The following is a 14772-nucleotide window of genomic DNA, read 5'->3' on the forward strand; positions in this document are numbered from 1 at the left end:
AATAAAAAATATAAATAAAAACCATAAATTTAGCAAATGACAACTGAGTTATATTATGCTAAAATTTTCTTTCTAACAATTTATCAAATGACAAATGAGTTATGAGCAAATAATACCATATAATTTTTAAAAACATAGTCATTCTTAAATATTTTTTGAATAAATAATTATTTTTAAATTTAATCAACTGAAAATAATATACGTACAATTGTGTGAGTCAAATTCTAGTTTTATTTATGCATATTATATATTAGTGCTGCATGTTTTAGATAACATTTTAATGATGCATGTTTTTAAAAATTTTCATTATTAAAATTATGCACGTAATGATAACTCATGAGTTTTTTTTGTTGATTAAATGACATTATGTCTAAATTTATTTAAAGATATTTTATTAAGGTAACTGAAAAAGATAAACAATAAAATAAAAAGTTTAAATTCATTTAACTATATTTCATTAATGTAACTGAAAAGACAAGTAATAAATTATGCAGTTTTATTCATTTTAGGATATTTCATAAATGCAACTGAAAAAGACAAGAAAAAAAAAAGTTTAATTAATGAAGTAAGAATATTTTCAAATGGGTACTTGTCTTTTAATAATATAGATCGGTAATGTTGTTAATTTAATTGGTCAGTCTCTACATAAAATAGTTCAATAGGTATAGGTTAAAATTTAATTATAGAAAAAGAAAGTTGACAAAAAGTATTCAATATGGCGCATTAAAATACATACTTAATTTGGAATGACTGTGAATACAATGCAGTGTTGCTAGATATAAATATATATTAACTGCGAATATTTTAATTGAAATGAAATTTATTTATTAGTTGAAAAAGCTAAACATTACAATCAAATTAACTATGCTATTTTTTAAGACGTGCAAACAATTAACTTATGCATATCTCGTTCGGTAACAAGACGAAATAATTGGGAGTTTCAGTTGCTTCTAACTATACAGGTTACTAGTTAGGCAGATACATTAACTACTAATCAATACAATTTAAACAAAACAAAATAGATGATATTTTGAAAAACTTAGAAATCAGTAATTATCAACTAGTATATATCTCTAGACATTATCAACAGTTAAGAAAAACCAAATATTTCAAAGTATAAATTCTAAAGATTTATTGAATCTCTAGACTTGTATATATCCTAAGTTATCAAATAAAATTTTAAATATATGATCAGGAAAAATATTCTGATATAAAAGATTATGACTATTGAAAATAATATATATTCCGCTGTACACCAAGGATTAATAACCGAACAGTTTAAATGTGGAATAAAGAAATCTGTAAAAAAAAAAGTAGAACAAACCAACTTATAATTTGGATAAATAAAACGACTTTTAAACTTATTTTTCCTATACAAAGCACATATATAGGTGCTGCCCCCCGTGTTATACATAATCGAGAAAGAAAGAAAGAGAGAGGAAACAGAAGACTTAGAGAGAGATTGTTTGTCTGCTCCTCCTGAGATCGCGCGTAGAAGAAGAAGAATTAGAATTTAATGGAAATTCATTGAGACTCCAAAGCCTTTTCTCCTCCGATCAACTTTCTTTTACTTTTTTGTTTCTCCAAAAGTTTTTCCCCGGGAAGGTTTATAAATTCCCCTGTTTTTCCCGCTTACATGACAGTCCGTGTTCCGGTCCCGCCGAGCAGCAGCCAGTTACCGGCGGCGGCAACAACAGCGACAAGACGTCGCGTGGCTGATTCTCAAGAAGATCATTGCCACGTCAGCACCGGAGGAGGAGGAGCAGTCGTTTACGTCCCCGGCGACGAGGAAGAAGCCACGAGCAGCAGCGGCGAGGGAGTAGGAGGAGGATTGTCTTCGTGTGGTCAGAGTGATTCACACCACAATTACCTCGTCCGGTTTCTGTCTCTCCGCAAAATCAGGCTCGTGTGGATGCTCATGGCGGACAACAAATCCCAATGGACGGCTGCTATGTCTCGGAACGTGAGATCCGCCACCAATCTCGGCCGTATGATTCTATCTTTGTTAGGAATCCTCGTCGTCACTTTCTTTCTCGTCGTTGCTCTCTCCGGTGGTGGCGGCGTCGGACGACGAGGACACGTGGAGAAACACGAGTTCGTCGTTTCGATCCATCCCAGAAGTAACATGGAGAAGATCATCAAAGAAGAAGAATCTTCTTCCAGTTCCGTTCGAGTTCTCCTTCCTGAGAGAAACCCTGTAAGCTCAAAAAAAAAAAAAAAGCATTACGGTTCTGTTCTGTTCTGTTCATTCTTACATTCTGTGAACTAATATTGGCTTTGGTACATGTTTTTTTTTTTTTAACAGATCCCAGAGATTTGGAATCAACCAGACACTGGGAACTATCAGAAATGCGTAGCTCGTCCCAAGAACCAAAGTAAGTTTACTACTTCTTCCTTTCGCGTCTCCTAACGGGGAAATTTAAAACCTAATAATCGATTTTTTTTGTTTTAGAACCAAGCAAGAAAACAAATGGTTACCTTGTTGTTCACGCCAACGGTGGTTTGAATCAAATGAGAACTGGTGTAAGTCTCTTCTTCCTCTCCAATATCTTCTGGCTTTAGATTTATCTCTCAATTCCTCACTTTATTTGTCTATTTCCAGATATGTGATATGGTCGCAATAGCCAAAATAATGAACGCTGCTCTTGTTCTTCCTTTTCTTGACCATTCATCTTTCTGGAGTGATCCTAGGTAAGCCATCATCATCATCATCATGAATTCAATTCATCATTAATTCAACATCATGATCATAATACAGTAATATGATCTCACTATTATATATTTTGTTTTCAGCACGTTTAAGGATATTTTTGACTGGAGACATTTCATCAAAGTACTAGCAGAGGATGTCGACATTTTCGAGTATTTACCTCAAGAGTTTGCTTCTATCAAGCCTCTTGAAAAGAATCCTGTCTCCTGGTCCAAGGTAATCTTACTTTTTTTTTTTCTACTTTTCTCTTTTTGGTTATTCTTAAATTTAAACCAAGAAAACTCTGTTTTCTCAGGCTAGTTATTACAGAAACTCTATGACAAAGTTACTGAAGAAGCATAAGGTGATCGTATTCAACCACACTGATTCTCGTCTAGCTAACAACAGCCCCCCTCCCTCGATCCAGCGTCTTAGATGTCGGGCCAACTATGAAGCTCTTCGTTACTCTCCAGAGATAGAGAATCTAAGCAAAGTTCTCTCTTCTAGACTTAGACAAAACGATGAACCCTACCTTGCTCTTCACTTGAGGTACGAGAAAGATATGTTGGCGTTTACTGGATGCAACCACAGTCTAACCTCTGAGGAATCAATCGATCTTGAGGAGATGAGGTATAGCATTCCGCACTGGAAAGAAAAAGTGATCAACGGTACAGAGCAGCGTCTCGAAGGTAACTGCCCCATGACGCCGCGCGAAGCTGCCGTGTTCCTCAAGGCAATGGGGTTCCCTTCGACCACGAAGATCTACATTGTCGCAGGAAAGATCTACGGCCAAAACAGTATGAATGCATTCCACCAAGAGTTTCCAAACGTTTTCTTTCACTCCACGTTAGCTACCGAGGAAGAGCTTTCCACTATCAAACCTTACCAGAACAGATTAGCTGCTCTTGATTACAATTTAGCACTCGAAAGCGACGTTTTCGCTTATACTTACGATGGAAACATGGCCAAAGCGGTTCAGGGTCACCGTCGATTCGAAGGGTTTAGAAAAACGATTAATCCTGATAGGTACCGTACAGCTTCTTGCGTCATGTAATTCTTTTTTTTTTCTTGCGCTTGAGACTTGACATTTTAGCGTGTGTTTTTTTTTTCAGGCTAAGCTTTGTGAATTTGATTGACCGGCTCGATGCGGGACTCATGTCTTGGGAAGATTTTTCGTCGGAGGTTAAGAGAATAAATGGGAAAAGGTTAGGAGCTCCGTATCTTAGACGGCCAGGAAAGGCAGGGTTGAGTACAAAGTTGGAGGAGAATTTTTATGCAAACCCTCTTCCGGGTTGCTTGTGTGACACTTCTGAGGAACCAACCGGTCTGAACCGGTTTGAAAGACCAAGTTTACGAGCACAAGCTCTGAGATAACCGGAGGTGTAGGTGTTTAAACTGGTACTACTTAAATTACACGAGGAAATCACATGTTTTGGCCTTTTTTTTGGTTTTTATGTAATTAGGTTTATTAAAACGTTAATTCTAATTGTATTAGGAACTTGGAGAAACATCTTCAAGGCCAGCAATATGTAAGGTTTGCTGGAAATTCAAATTTGAGGTTTGAAGGTGTTCATTTCCTATGATATAATCTTAAATCTTATTTTATAAAGATTTATATTTACATTATAATTTTTAATATTGATCAAAATTGATTAAAATTATTATTATTTATTTGATTAAGCATACAATAAAAATGTATTTAAGCTACCATTAACCGGATTAAGTTCTAATTAACTGGATTAAAAATGTTCTTGTTAGCCAGAAAAGTATTGAAGTTCTAGTCTTCAGGAGATCTTTCCCAAGTCCTTGTTTCTTTTAAGCAGACCCTCTTTTCACTGGAATGTACATTCAGCACCCAAAGTCTCAAACTGTATAATTTGTAAACACAGTGATTTTGAAGCAATGAAACTCAGTTGAAATCACTAAATCCCTAAATAGAGGAAGGGGACCACTGGAGACAATACACATTCCATTGTTACTCTCCTCTCACTTTCTTCTCAGTCAAGACATAAAAATGACACAGAGTAGTAAGGTGTCTGAAAGGGGCAACTGATTATAAATGCATTTTGTTGAACTCACGAGAAACCCAGTGGCTATCTTTTTTTGGACAAACCCTTCCTTCAATACATTCACACGTCTCCTCTTGTCTTCTTCACTTGAAAAAAAAAAAAAGAAAGACAACTGTATTGAATTGATCAAGATTTTCAAGATCTTAACTAATACATATTGTAATATTCTTCTACATGTGAACTCTCATCTCACCAAACCTGCAACTAACAAAAAAACAAAACAAAACAAAACAGCAGAAGAAGAAGAGGAAGGACACCAGAATGTACATTACAAACAAACACAAAAGACAAACACAACAATCTAAGAAAATACCAAACTAATTCTTGCCTTCTTCATCAACAACAGATTTTTCATTAGCACATTCCTCAGGAACCACTGCCATTGACCGCCTATTACCGCACATTGTCCAAAGATATAACGCTAACATGGCACCTAAAGTTCCACAAACCGCACCTAGAACCAATGCACTAAGCATTCTCCAAACAGACTTGCTCTTCTTCCCCTTTACTTCCACCGTCTTCTTCTTTACCTCCACCTCCTTCACAGTATTGGAAACTGCGTTTGGATCAAGCGGCTGCGAGTGAATTCTCATTGAAGGATGTCTCAGCTTAAAGCTCCATGAGTGTAGATAATGCGGCTTGGAAGAGTTTCCATTTGCAGAGGTCAAACCCACCATGAACTTCTTTCCTTTCCATATCTTAGCCAAGTCTACCGAGTAAGACACTAACGGATCTACAGGCTTCAACGCATTAGAAACACTCAAACGAACCTTTATTCTCTTAGAGCTAGCCTCGTAATCAATCCAGCAACTCAACTTCTTCCCTCCATCGAAAGATGATAAATTTCTAATTCTAGCGGATTCAGGCCTACCAACTAACACCCCCACACGGTTTCCTCTCTTGGAGACACCAAACTCAACAGCAACAACCTCGTTTCGCAATAAAAAGCCTAGACCGGAGGAAGTGTTGTCCTTTCTACCAAACAAACTAAGATCCAAACCACTTGGAACAATTACAAAAGCCAGGACGCTACCGATCTCTTTGGAGGAGGACATCATGGAGAAGGAGAAGCTAGTGGAGAATGATCCCGAAAAGTTTCTGTCTTTAGTGGTAGTACCTTGGAACAGTGTGATGGGTTTCTTGTAAATGACTCGCCCTTCGCTCCGACTCACTGAGCCGGTCAGCTGAATCGATGAACCGCCAACGTTGACGAGCTTCGAATCTCGAAACAGAGCAATGTTCTTCTCAAAGGCGGGAGATTTCGCAAACCCATCAAAGGAAAACGAGGAATCTGCGTCTGCAGAAGCAGCAGCCGTGGTTTTGTGAATCACGAAGCTTAGAACGAGCAGAAAGGCTAGAGCTTTGAAAAACGCCATAGCTGAAGCTGAAATGGAGCTCTCTTTCTTCTTCTTCTAATCACGGTTTTCGAAAGAGGTAATTTTTAATATTTAATTAGTAGAGAGAGAGAGAGTGTGTGTGCAGAAAGGAAAGGGAAGCAGATGGGGAAGAGAAATTAAAATAGAATATAAAGGTCATCTTCTTCTAGGAGAGGAGAAGAACCTTTGATTCCCTCTCTCGGTGGTTGCTGAGTAAGTGAAAAATTCAATTAATGCTATCTCTTTCTCTCTCTCTCTCTCTCTCTCTTCTTATACCCACCCCACTATTTTTATATCCTTTCTTCCGTAGCCCCCATGTTCTAGATTGTTATATTTAGCCCCACTCCTATTTATATAATTTAATTACGATAGTCTACTATCTAACTGAATAACAAATTGCCAAATCGTATAAATAGACAAAACAAAAAGAGAGATAAATACTTTACGAATGATTTAAATTGTTCCTAAGATTTCTTCAGAATATCCACATGATTTGTGTATATGTTGCAGTTGCAGTTGCAGTTGCACTTAGATTAGGTCATCGCGTTATTTAGATATTGGAAAATCAATCATTTTTTTGTTCAAAAATAAATCATTATTTATTGTCCACAAACGAAAGGGAAATAGAAAATGTGGGGTTTGAGATAATAAAGGTGAATTTGTTGGCAAACCAAAAGATGGAATTTAAAAAGGATATCATAATCTCTAATACTAAAATGGATTAATTAGTGGGCAACCATTGATTATGTTACCCAGTTTCTTTATTTCAAAGTGCTATGAATTAATTAAAAATAAAACAAATAAAATGCCTATTTCAATTGCTGGTGGCTTGTCTATTGGGCTCTACATGGCTGATAGCTAGAGTGTTTTCCTCCGCTGTCGTTCAGGATCTAGGTGAAATACATAGACGATAGATCATTGCATGTACGCTTGAATTGTTGTTGACAGACGTTATGAGATTGAGCGATCACTATGAGAATACTATGACTCTCAGAGCATTCTGCAACTGATTTAAACCATGCAAAAATGAATCTTCAACTAATCAATGGAATCTTTTCTTCGAAAGTCGAAAGGAAAAATGGAAGTGGCTTCGACTTTAACACTTCCTCATTTAGGTAGCTCATTGTCTCTTCTATGAGTTTAGAGAGAAATTGTGAGGTTTTTTTTTATTCTTTGCTCAAGAAACATTTATATATTATATAATTTAGCAAAAAAAACATTTATATATTATCCAACTATACTTATTCGAGGGATACTTTAAATGTTGAATTATGGAGTAGTGTTTTTAAACAGTTTTCATACATCCTCACATGCAGTCTAATACTCTCTCTGTTCAAAAAATATATGTTTAAATTTTTTCACGTATATTAAAAATATATTAAAATTTAATTGTCAATGAATTATTTTGTAACTAACTATTTCCGACCACTTTCAATCACTAAAATATTAATAAATATAATTATTGTTTTTTGAAATTTATAATTTTTTTTAAACGTGGATCCTTTTGAAAAAGAGAGTAATTAAGAAAGACAATAATGTGAGTAGACGGTATAAAATCAGTGCTACATTGGTCACTTATAACTATTTTACATTGGTTACTGAATTACTCTCTACAATCCTCAGTTATTCTTATTTACAATGTGTCTATGAAATGAGGCAAGACAAACCCGCGCACATTATCGAAACAATAATTAAATTCTTGATTGTGAATGAATAGGCCAAAATAGATATATAAAGAAAAAAGGAATAGTCCAAAATAGTTAAATTCTTTTTTGGCCAGCATTTACTTCAAAGACTGACAAAAGAATACATAGAACAAAAACGAGATACTCAATATTCGAGATAAATAAAAATAAATAGGCCACCATTTACTTCAAAGACTGACAAAAGTACTCACTGACACTTTGTTCATCCAATTTAATACTTAAAAAAACCATGGACCATTAATGTTCTGTCTGACTCTTGTAACTCTTGTTATATGTCTCAACAAATAATCAATTCAATAAATAATATTATCGACCACTAAAAGAATTACATACCTTTAGTTAACATTTTTATATTGGATCTTTCAAACAAAGAGGTGTGGATGAAGCTGTATGAATGACTTGTGTGTATGGGGATGACAATGAATAATGTGCGTGTCTCGACATATTGATGATGCCATGAGCAGTGTATGACTGAGAAGTGAGAATGATTTATTGTAAGTTCATCTGTAGCAAGCTACGGCAATGCTTCATATCTAGTTCTCTTCATAACCGCGGATACTTCACATGCAACAATCTCCAATCTGATTATCGTTCTTATAATTCTCTCATTCTCTTTCTCTTATAATTTGATTGATTCACCTCCTATACCTCGTCGGCTCCGTTTGGGTACACGGCAGTTCCCATTTTGGGCCATCTATTTTATCGACTTCATTGGCAAGAATACGTGGGCTCCAAGTGGATTCTAAATCGGTCATATTTTCACGTGTAAATGCTAGTTAGCCTATGGGGAAATAACGGCTGTTAACATTTTTTTTGTCTCAAGTTCTAATAAAGATCTTTATAAAAAAAGAGAGGTAAATTATAGATGGAAAATGAATGTTGTGAATAGGGTGAAATAGCAAATGCTGGACATTGACTCTTTTTTTTTGTCATCATGCATGCTGGAAATAGAAAATGTGTTTTTTTTTGTTATAAAAAACATTGTCATAACACTCTTTTCACAAAAAAATGAATAATACTCCTATAATGGAAATAAGTTCAACAGAATACATGCATGAGTTGGAGCTATATTTTTTTCGTTTTAAGTAACATTCCCAACATATATGTGTGTGATGAATTAAAAGTTATTTGCCGACCAAAAAATTAATCTTTATGTTCTTAAATGCAGGATGTTTTAAATAATTTTGATGTTCCAATATATAAGATGTTTTCATTTTTTTAGGTAACTTTTATTTTATTAAAAGCTGTATACCCAATTATATTTTAATTGTTTATTTTGTAATTAATTGAATATCATTAATTGTATTGTTTTCTTAATACGTGTGTTTCTAGTTAAACATCTTATATTTAGGAACAGAGAGTAACATTTAGAAAAATATTATTTTTTGAATGTGGCGAGAACATTAATAATCAAAACTAATAAAACGTGAAAGACAAAAAAAAATTGAGTGGTAGAAAATGTTAGAAGCATGTTGCTAATTCAAGTCACGTCATGGCATTAACTTCTTTTTCTTAAGGGGAAATAACGCCAAAATACATAGTAGTAATATTTTTTTTGGATTTTAAATTCTCTTGTCTATACTGTAGACTGTAGTACTATTTCGTTAACAACACTTTTATGCTGTTACCATTAATTAATACTCCATTATACAATTACTACTAATAATTCTCTTTATACCAACAACCACAACAATACTTATATTTTGTTAAAATAGTGAGTACCGCTTCTACTCCAACATCCATCATTTCCCCCTCTAATTTCTTATAGATTTCTTGCGAGTTTAAGTTCCTTTTTCTTCCTACTCTTCTTCCTCGTTTCTATCAACGATGATCAAATACAATCGATGAGAAGTTGCTGTTAATACAGATAGAGAAATGGGGATACGTGTCGTAAACGAAAAGTAGTGGAGGAGCATTAAAGTATAGCCCAATGAATGAGCTTTGAGCTGTTTGAGAGGCTTCCCCTCTGCTGTAATAGAGAGAGAGCAATAACTCTGTTCTCGATTTAACCCACAACTTCACATTTAAGACACAGTGATCCACATGCCCTCCTCCTTTTCTACCAATTTCATGCACATTCCTCTCTCTGTCTCTTTATTATCATAAGAAGAAACTATCTTTGTTGTGTATCAAGAAGATGAAGAAACCAGGATTTGTCTTCCTTTTGGCTGTCATAATCCTCTGTGTCTCACTCGTTTCTTCTGGTAACTTTCTTTTATTCGTGTGTTCTACTCTTTTTAGTTCACTGTTTGTAATAATTTGATACTAATAATCACGCGGGAAAATGGCAGAAATGAAGTTAGGTTTGGAGGACTACAACTTTCCAGTGGATCCATCTCCGACAGCAAAACATTCGGTCGAACCAGGTCCTATCGAGCATGGGAACCCTTCGAATCCTTATATTCCGAAGCCTCGTTCTTCTCCTCCTCCACAACCTCAAGACGGTGGTTAAAACCAAATCTTATCTGCTTCAGTAACTCCTTGTACTAACTTTCTTGTCTCGTACGCTATGTTAATTAGTTTCCTTATCTGTCATCTAAATGGACTTATTATTGGTGTTCTTTGGGATTTTAATTGACAAAATTTGAAAATATGGGCCTTGCAAGACTCAGCTTTATCATTCATGGGCCTTAGTTCTTCTGATTACCATGGTCTTGAAAGAAATGAATGGGTAACGTGAAAGAGAAGTACGAGGAGACAGAGCCAAAAGGCGGTGGTCCCAAAGCTCAGGCGCTTTACGACACTTGGTTAGGCTCTGTCTGTGCCTCCCACGCGAGTGATGTAATCTTCACCGTTAACACGAAATCAAAGGTCAGATTAAGATTTCAGAAGCTTATTAACACGAAACACATGACCTCAAATCACAAAAAAATACTTAGAGTGTGGATTAGTGTATAATCAAATTATTATCAGCTTTTAAAGCATGTTTTAATGCTTTCATCACTTTAGTCCACAGACAGAACAAAAACACAGTCCCTCAGATTTTCCGACTCTTAATGTTTTTAATTGGCCTTTTAAATCTCTTGATCCAAGAGTTCACGTTTACTTGTAACACAAGTCTTGTCATGATAACATAGCAAAGTATCGTCTTCAAACTCTTTTAACATGTATGGTCTCTGCATTTGTAATCTCATGGTTCTTTCACTTTACCTTGCCTTCACAACAATGAGCAAGAAGATTATCTCGTTATTTTCTTTTGCTCTGTGTGGAATTTGATTCCTGTTTTAGCTTTTTTGCACGAGTGCAATCATACCAAACAATTGCAATACAAATAATAAAAAGGATTCATAATGGAGTTAGATTGGAAAATAAATAAAAAGTAGCTCACAAAATCGATAGTATAAGTACATTGCTTATGTGTGTATTCACAATTTCTGATATACATTTTTTTTAACAAACTCTAATAAGGCTCAAGATCAGAACCATATCTAAGTGCTTCTTGAGCTTCAGCTTCCATCTCTAGCTTAAAGAAAAAACCCGCTTGTAAGTAAAGAGCGATTGGCCATTCCAGTGAAGCTAGTTGCGCTTGCATCGCCTCGCTGAACATTTCACTCATTAGGTAACACTGACACACCTTCTAGCCAATACTATTGGTGAAACCCTAGGAGCTCCAGTCATGAACTACAGAAGAATGAATCGTCTTTTCATGGTGTGTTTATGTTTCTTGATGATTCCATCTTTTATATGATTTTGTGTCTTTACTAATTCAATGGCCATATCAAAATCTTTAGCACGAAATGCTGCATCTCCATGCTTCTGGTATGAACAATGGTATGCACATATGTACATAATATATTCATGTGAATCAGCATCAACATCCACTCTCAAATTTCTAGTAATAATCACTTCCTTAGATACAAAAAAATCATTAACATACCATGTGTGCGACCCCATCTTCTTCTCCATACCCGAGTTTCTCAAGTAGTTCGTGTATGGTACAAAGATCTACTCTCAAAGACGCATCTCCAAAGGGAGTCAACTTAAGTGGCTCTGTTGCAGGTTTAGTCTTTTCAGGCAGATTGTTTGACGCAGACTGTCAGTTAATATGATTTTATTTAGTCACACTAATAAAGTCTGCATAAAAGGAAATAATAGGGAGAGATTCATGCGACTTGCATGCATGAGTCTTTTGACATTTAATGGCCATAACTTAGCTCGTTTCTAAAGTCTAGAAAGAGTCGCCATAAGGAACCTCATACTTGGCCTCTCTTCCGGTTCTGTCTTCAAACATCGAGAAGCTATGTGCATTAGTTCTCTCCTGTTTTCATCAAAGAACTGACCATCCAAAGCTGAATCCATTAGCATCAAATAGTTTTTGCTTTGGAACAAATCAAGCGCCTGCACAAATATCAACACATTTATATAATATAAATATAATAAAAATCAGTCCAAAATGGAAAACTAATATGCTATTTTTGTTTACATGGTTTGGAGGAATATGTCTACCGCTCATAAGATCCAATATCAAGGTCCCAAAGCTATGTGTGACGCTCTCACGTATCAAAATACCTGAAAAACAAGTTTCTATGAGGAAATCTTTAAAGCTATTTCTTATGGACGTACACCTCAAAAGGTTACGGACCTAGGTGCAAATATTGAGGAGAAGCAAATGCTAAGTTGGTACTGTGATTCTTCCCTTTGTGGCTACTCTTCATGAGACCAAAGCAAGAAAGTTTAGGATTGCCTACCTGTTGTCATCAAGCAGATCTTGATTTAAATAAAAGGATTTTTCTTAGTTTTCTCAGATGAAGCAAAAACATGAAAAGGAGACCTTATCAAACAATATCCTGTAGGGATTAAGATCATGGTATAAGTTATCGTCTGAGAGACTTCCCGCCCCCGCCCCCAGAGTAAATCTTTTTTTTTCTAATATACTAATTCAAATTATCCATAATTACTTATGTAATATAATCGTTAGGTAATCGTAAGAAAATCAATAAAATACATTATATATAGGGTAATTCTCTCAATTAGCTATTTTTAAGTTTTTGTCACAAAAATAACTCTTAAAAAAAAAAGACCAAAATAGCGTATTTTTATTTTGAAAATTTTAATATTTATTTTTTAAAATTTGAAATCCCATCCCAAAACTCCACCCTTTTACTCTAAACCTTAAGTATAGATTAGTTAATCCTATGGTAAAAATACATATTTTGGTCATTTTTACCATTTAATAAAACTTATTTTGGTCATTTTTTCATTGAGTGCTATTTTTATGACAAAAACTTAAAAATGGCTAAAAATTTCTCTTATATATATTTGTGTTTAGTAATGGGGAAATTTTCAAACCGATAATGTAATATCACAAAAAAAACATATCTTGTGTCATTTGGTCATGAATCATGCTTTCCTGTATATTAAACGGATTACTATATCATACTTATTAGGTTAAAAGTAGTTTACGAATAAATCATAGTTGTCAAAAAACTTTTTATTTTAGTATTTCAGGTTATTAATATTAATATTATTGGCAGTATATATTTGAATCTCTTAAGTCTTAAGTTTCTATATTCTATTTCTGTAGTGGTTATGGACTCTCGTTCCAGAAAATATTAAAAAGAACGATTCACTTTAAATGATTCTGATAAAATCTAGTATGTCATGTGTATTTGTAAGGGACCATGATGATTAACCTTCATAATGCGTTCACAACGAGCTTAATTACTCTCACTTAGGCCTTTTTGCCAGATTTTTTTATAAACACTTTGGTTTGAATAAGGATTATAACACATTCATTGGTCAGATACTCATTGACTATTGTATTAATATATTATTAGTATTTAGTATGATTTTATTTAGAAACGTAATCTTAATTTTGCTCATACTAAAATTAAAATTTGATGTTTCAAAATTGATAACTAACATAATCACAACACATGTCAAATTAATAGATCAAAATTTAATACATGCAAAAGAATTATTGTAGTTAGATAGATAGTACAAAGGAACAGCAATTCGTTTTTATATTTATTCATGAAGTAAAAGAAAACTCAAATGAAGTTTAAAAAAACGAGAGTAGAGAGGAGAGACAGAGGGAGATTAAAAACTCATATAAAATATGAAAACATACATTAGAAAAACCTTTAACTATTTATTTTTATAAAATGATGTAGATACGCTTCCACGATAATCTCTTTTTTAAATACACTAATAGGCGTGATGATACAGACGTGACCATTTTATATATTTGATTGTTTACGATCGGGTCGTCGAAATCTTGCCTTTGGATTTAGTATATTATGACCTTTGATACGTATATTATTATGAAATCAAATAAGATTACGATATTACAAAACAAAGATGTCATGTTTCACATGGCAAAGTCGCATATATAGGGTGTATCATGTTCATGTGTGGTGTGTATATGCCCTTGACACAAGAATGTTATTTTTTTTTAAATGTAGGAAGATAAAGCCAGCTTGATCAAGGTTTCCATGTAAGAATGGAAAAAGGTAAAATCTGTGTTAACTGGAAATCAAATAGGAATCGGACGAACTAGTTTTTTTTTTCCTTTTTTGAAACATTGGAGGAACTAGCTAGGTTATTCGTGATTATAGTGTTTTAAGAGCAGCCATTATTTTTCTTTGGTCAGCTGAGTGACACTAAATAGTAAATATGGTTTCAGTTGTTTGTTGAAAAAGAATGGTTCAACCAATCTATATGTTAAAGGGAAACTTTGGCTGATTTCAGTTCAATGTTGTAGAATGCATCGTAGATGCTCTATTTAAGAAAAAAATATACACCGACTATAGTTTCAAACAATGTGACAAATAGAAAAGAATAATAACTCTGGAAGCATGACTTCAATTTTAAAACGTTCGGGCCACTACCAAAGAGAAACGAAAGCGAATCAGAGATCACGAGCTTAGAAAAAAAGTGGAGAAACGTTTAGACAGCTTTTAGAACAGCGAATGTATGAAAGAGTGTGCAAT

At 34.3% G+C, this 14772-nt stretch overlaps 3 protein-coding genes across 3 annotated transcripts; 2 read left to right on the forward strand and 1 right to left on the reverse strand.

Moving 5' to 3' along the window:
• The first annotated feature begins 1431 nt into the window (after nt 1-1431).
• On the forward strand, nt 1432-4223 carry LOC106325207 (uncharacterized protein At1g04910-like). Its single transcript, XM_013763237.1, has 7 exons — nt 1432-2197; nt 2306-2375; nt 2453-2523; nt 2603-2691; nt 2794-2926; nt 3006-3715; nt 3802-4223. The coding sequence occupies exons 1-7, from the start codon at nt 1637-1639 to the stop codon at nt 4061-4063; spliced, it is 1896 nt and encodes a 631-aa protein (XP_013618691.1). The 5' UTR covers nt 1432-1636; the 3' UTR covers nt 4064-4223.
• Nucleotides 4224-4855: 632 nt separating this feature from the next.
• On the reverse strand, nt 4856-6387 carry LOC106322836 (agglutinin-2-like). Its single transcript, XM_013760981.1, has one exon. The coding sequence runs from the start codon at nt 6132-6134 to the stop codon at nt 5076-5078; it is 1059 nt and encodes a 352-aa protein (XP_013616435.1). The 5' UTR covers nt 6135-6387; the 3' UTR covers nt 4856-5075.
• A 3435-nt stretch (nt 6388-9822) lies between these two features.
• Nucleotides 9823-10453, forward strand: LOC106326335. Its single transcript, XM_013764338.1, has 2 exons — nt 9823-10044; nt 10132-10453. Exons 1-2 carry the CDS (start codon nt 9978-9980, stop codon nt 10290-10292), a joined length of 228 nt encoding a protein of 75 aa, XP_013619792.1. The 5' UTR covers nt 9823-9977; the 3' UTR covers nt 10293-10453.
• The last annotated feature ends 4319 nt before the right edge of the window (nt 10454-14772 follow it).

This window comes from Brassica oleracea, chromosome C2 (assembly GCF_000695525.1).
Source record: "Brassica oleracea var. oleracea cultivar TO1000 chromosome C2, BOL, whole genome shotgun sequence".
NCBI lineage: Eukaryota > Viridiplantae > Streptophyta > Magnoliopsida > Brassicales > Brassicaceae > Brassica > Brassica oleracea.

Coding starts and splice junctions, on each gene's coding strand:
- LOC106322836 (XM_013760981.1), bottom strand. CDS start 6,134: ATGGCGTTTTTCAAAGCTCTAGCCTTTCTGCTCGTTCTAAGCTTCGTG.
- LOC106326335 (XM_013764338.1), top strand. CDS start 9,978: ATGAAGAAACCAGGATTTGTCTTCCTTTTGGCTGTCATAATCCTCTGT. Junction 10,045..10,131: donor TGTCTCACTCGTTTCTTCTG/GTAACTTTCTTT, acceptor GGAAAATGGCAG/AAATGAAGTTAGGTTTGGAG.
- LOC106325207 (XM_013763237.1), top strand. CDS start 1,637: ATGACAGTCCGTGTTCCGGTCCCGCCGAGCAGCAGCCAGTTACCGGCG. Junction 2,524..2,602: donor TGAATCAAATGAGAACTGGT/GTAAGTCTCTTC, acceptor GTCTATTTCCAG/ATATGTGATATGGTCGCAAT. Junction 3,716..3,801: donor AAAACGATTAATCCTGATAG/GTACCGTACAGC, acceptor TTTTTTTTTCAG/GCTAAGCTTTGTGAATTTGA.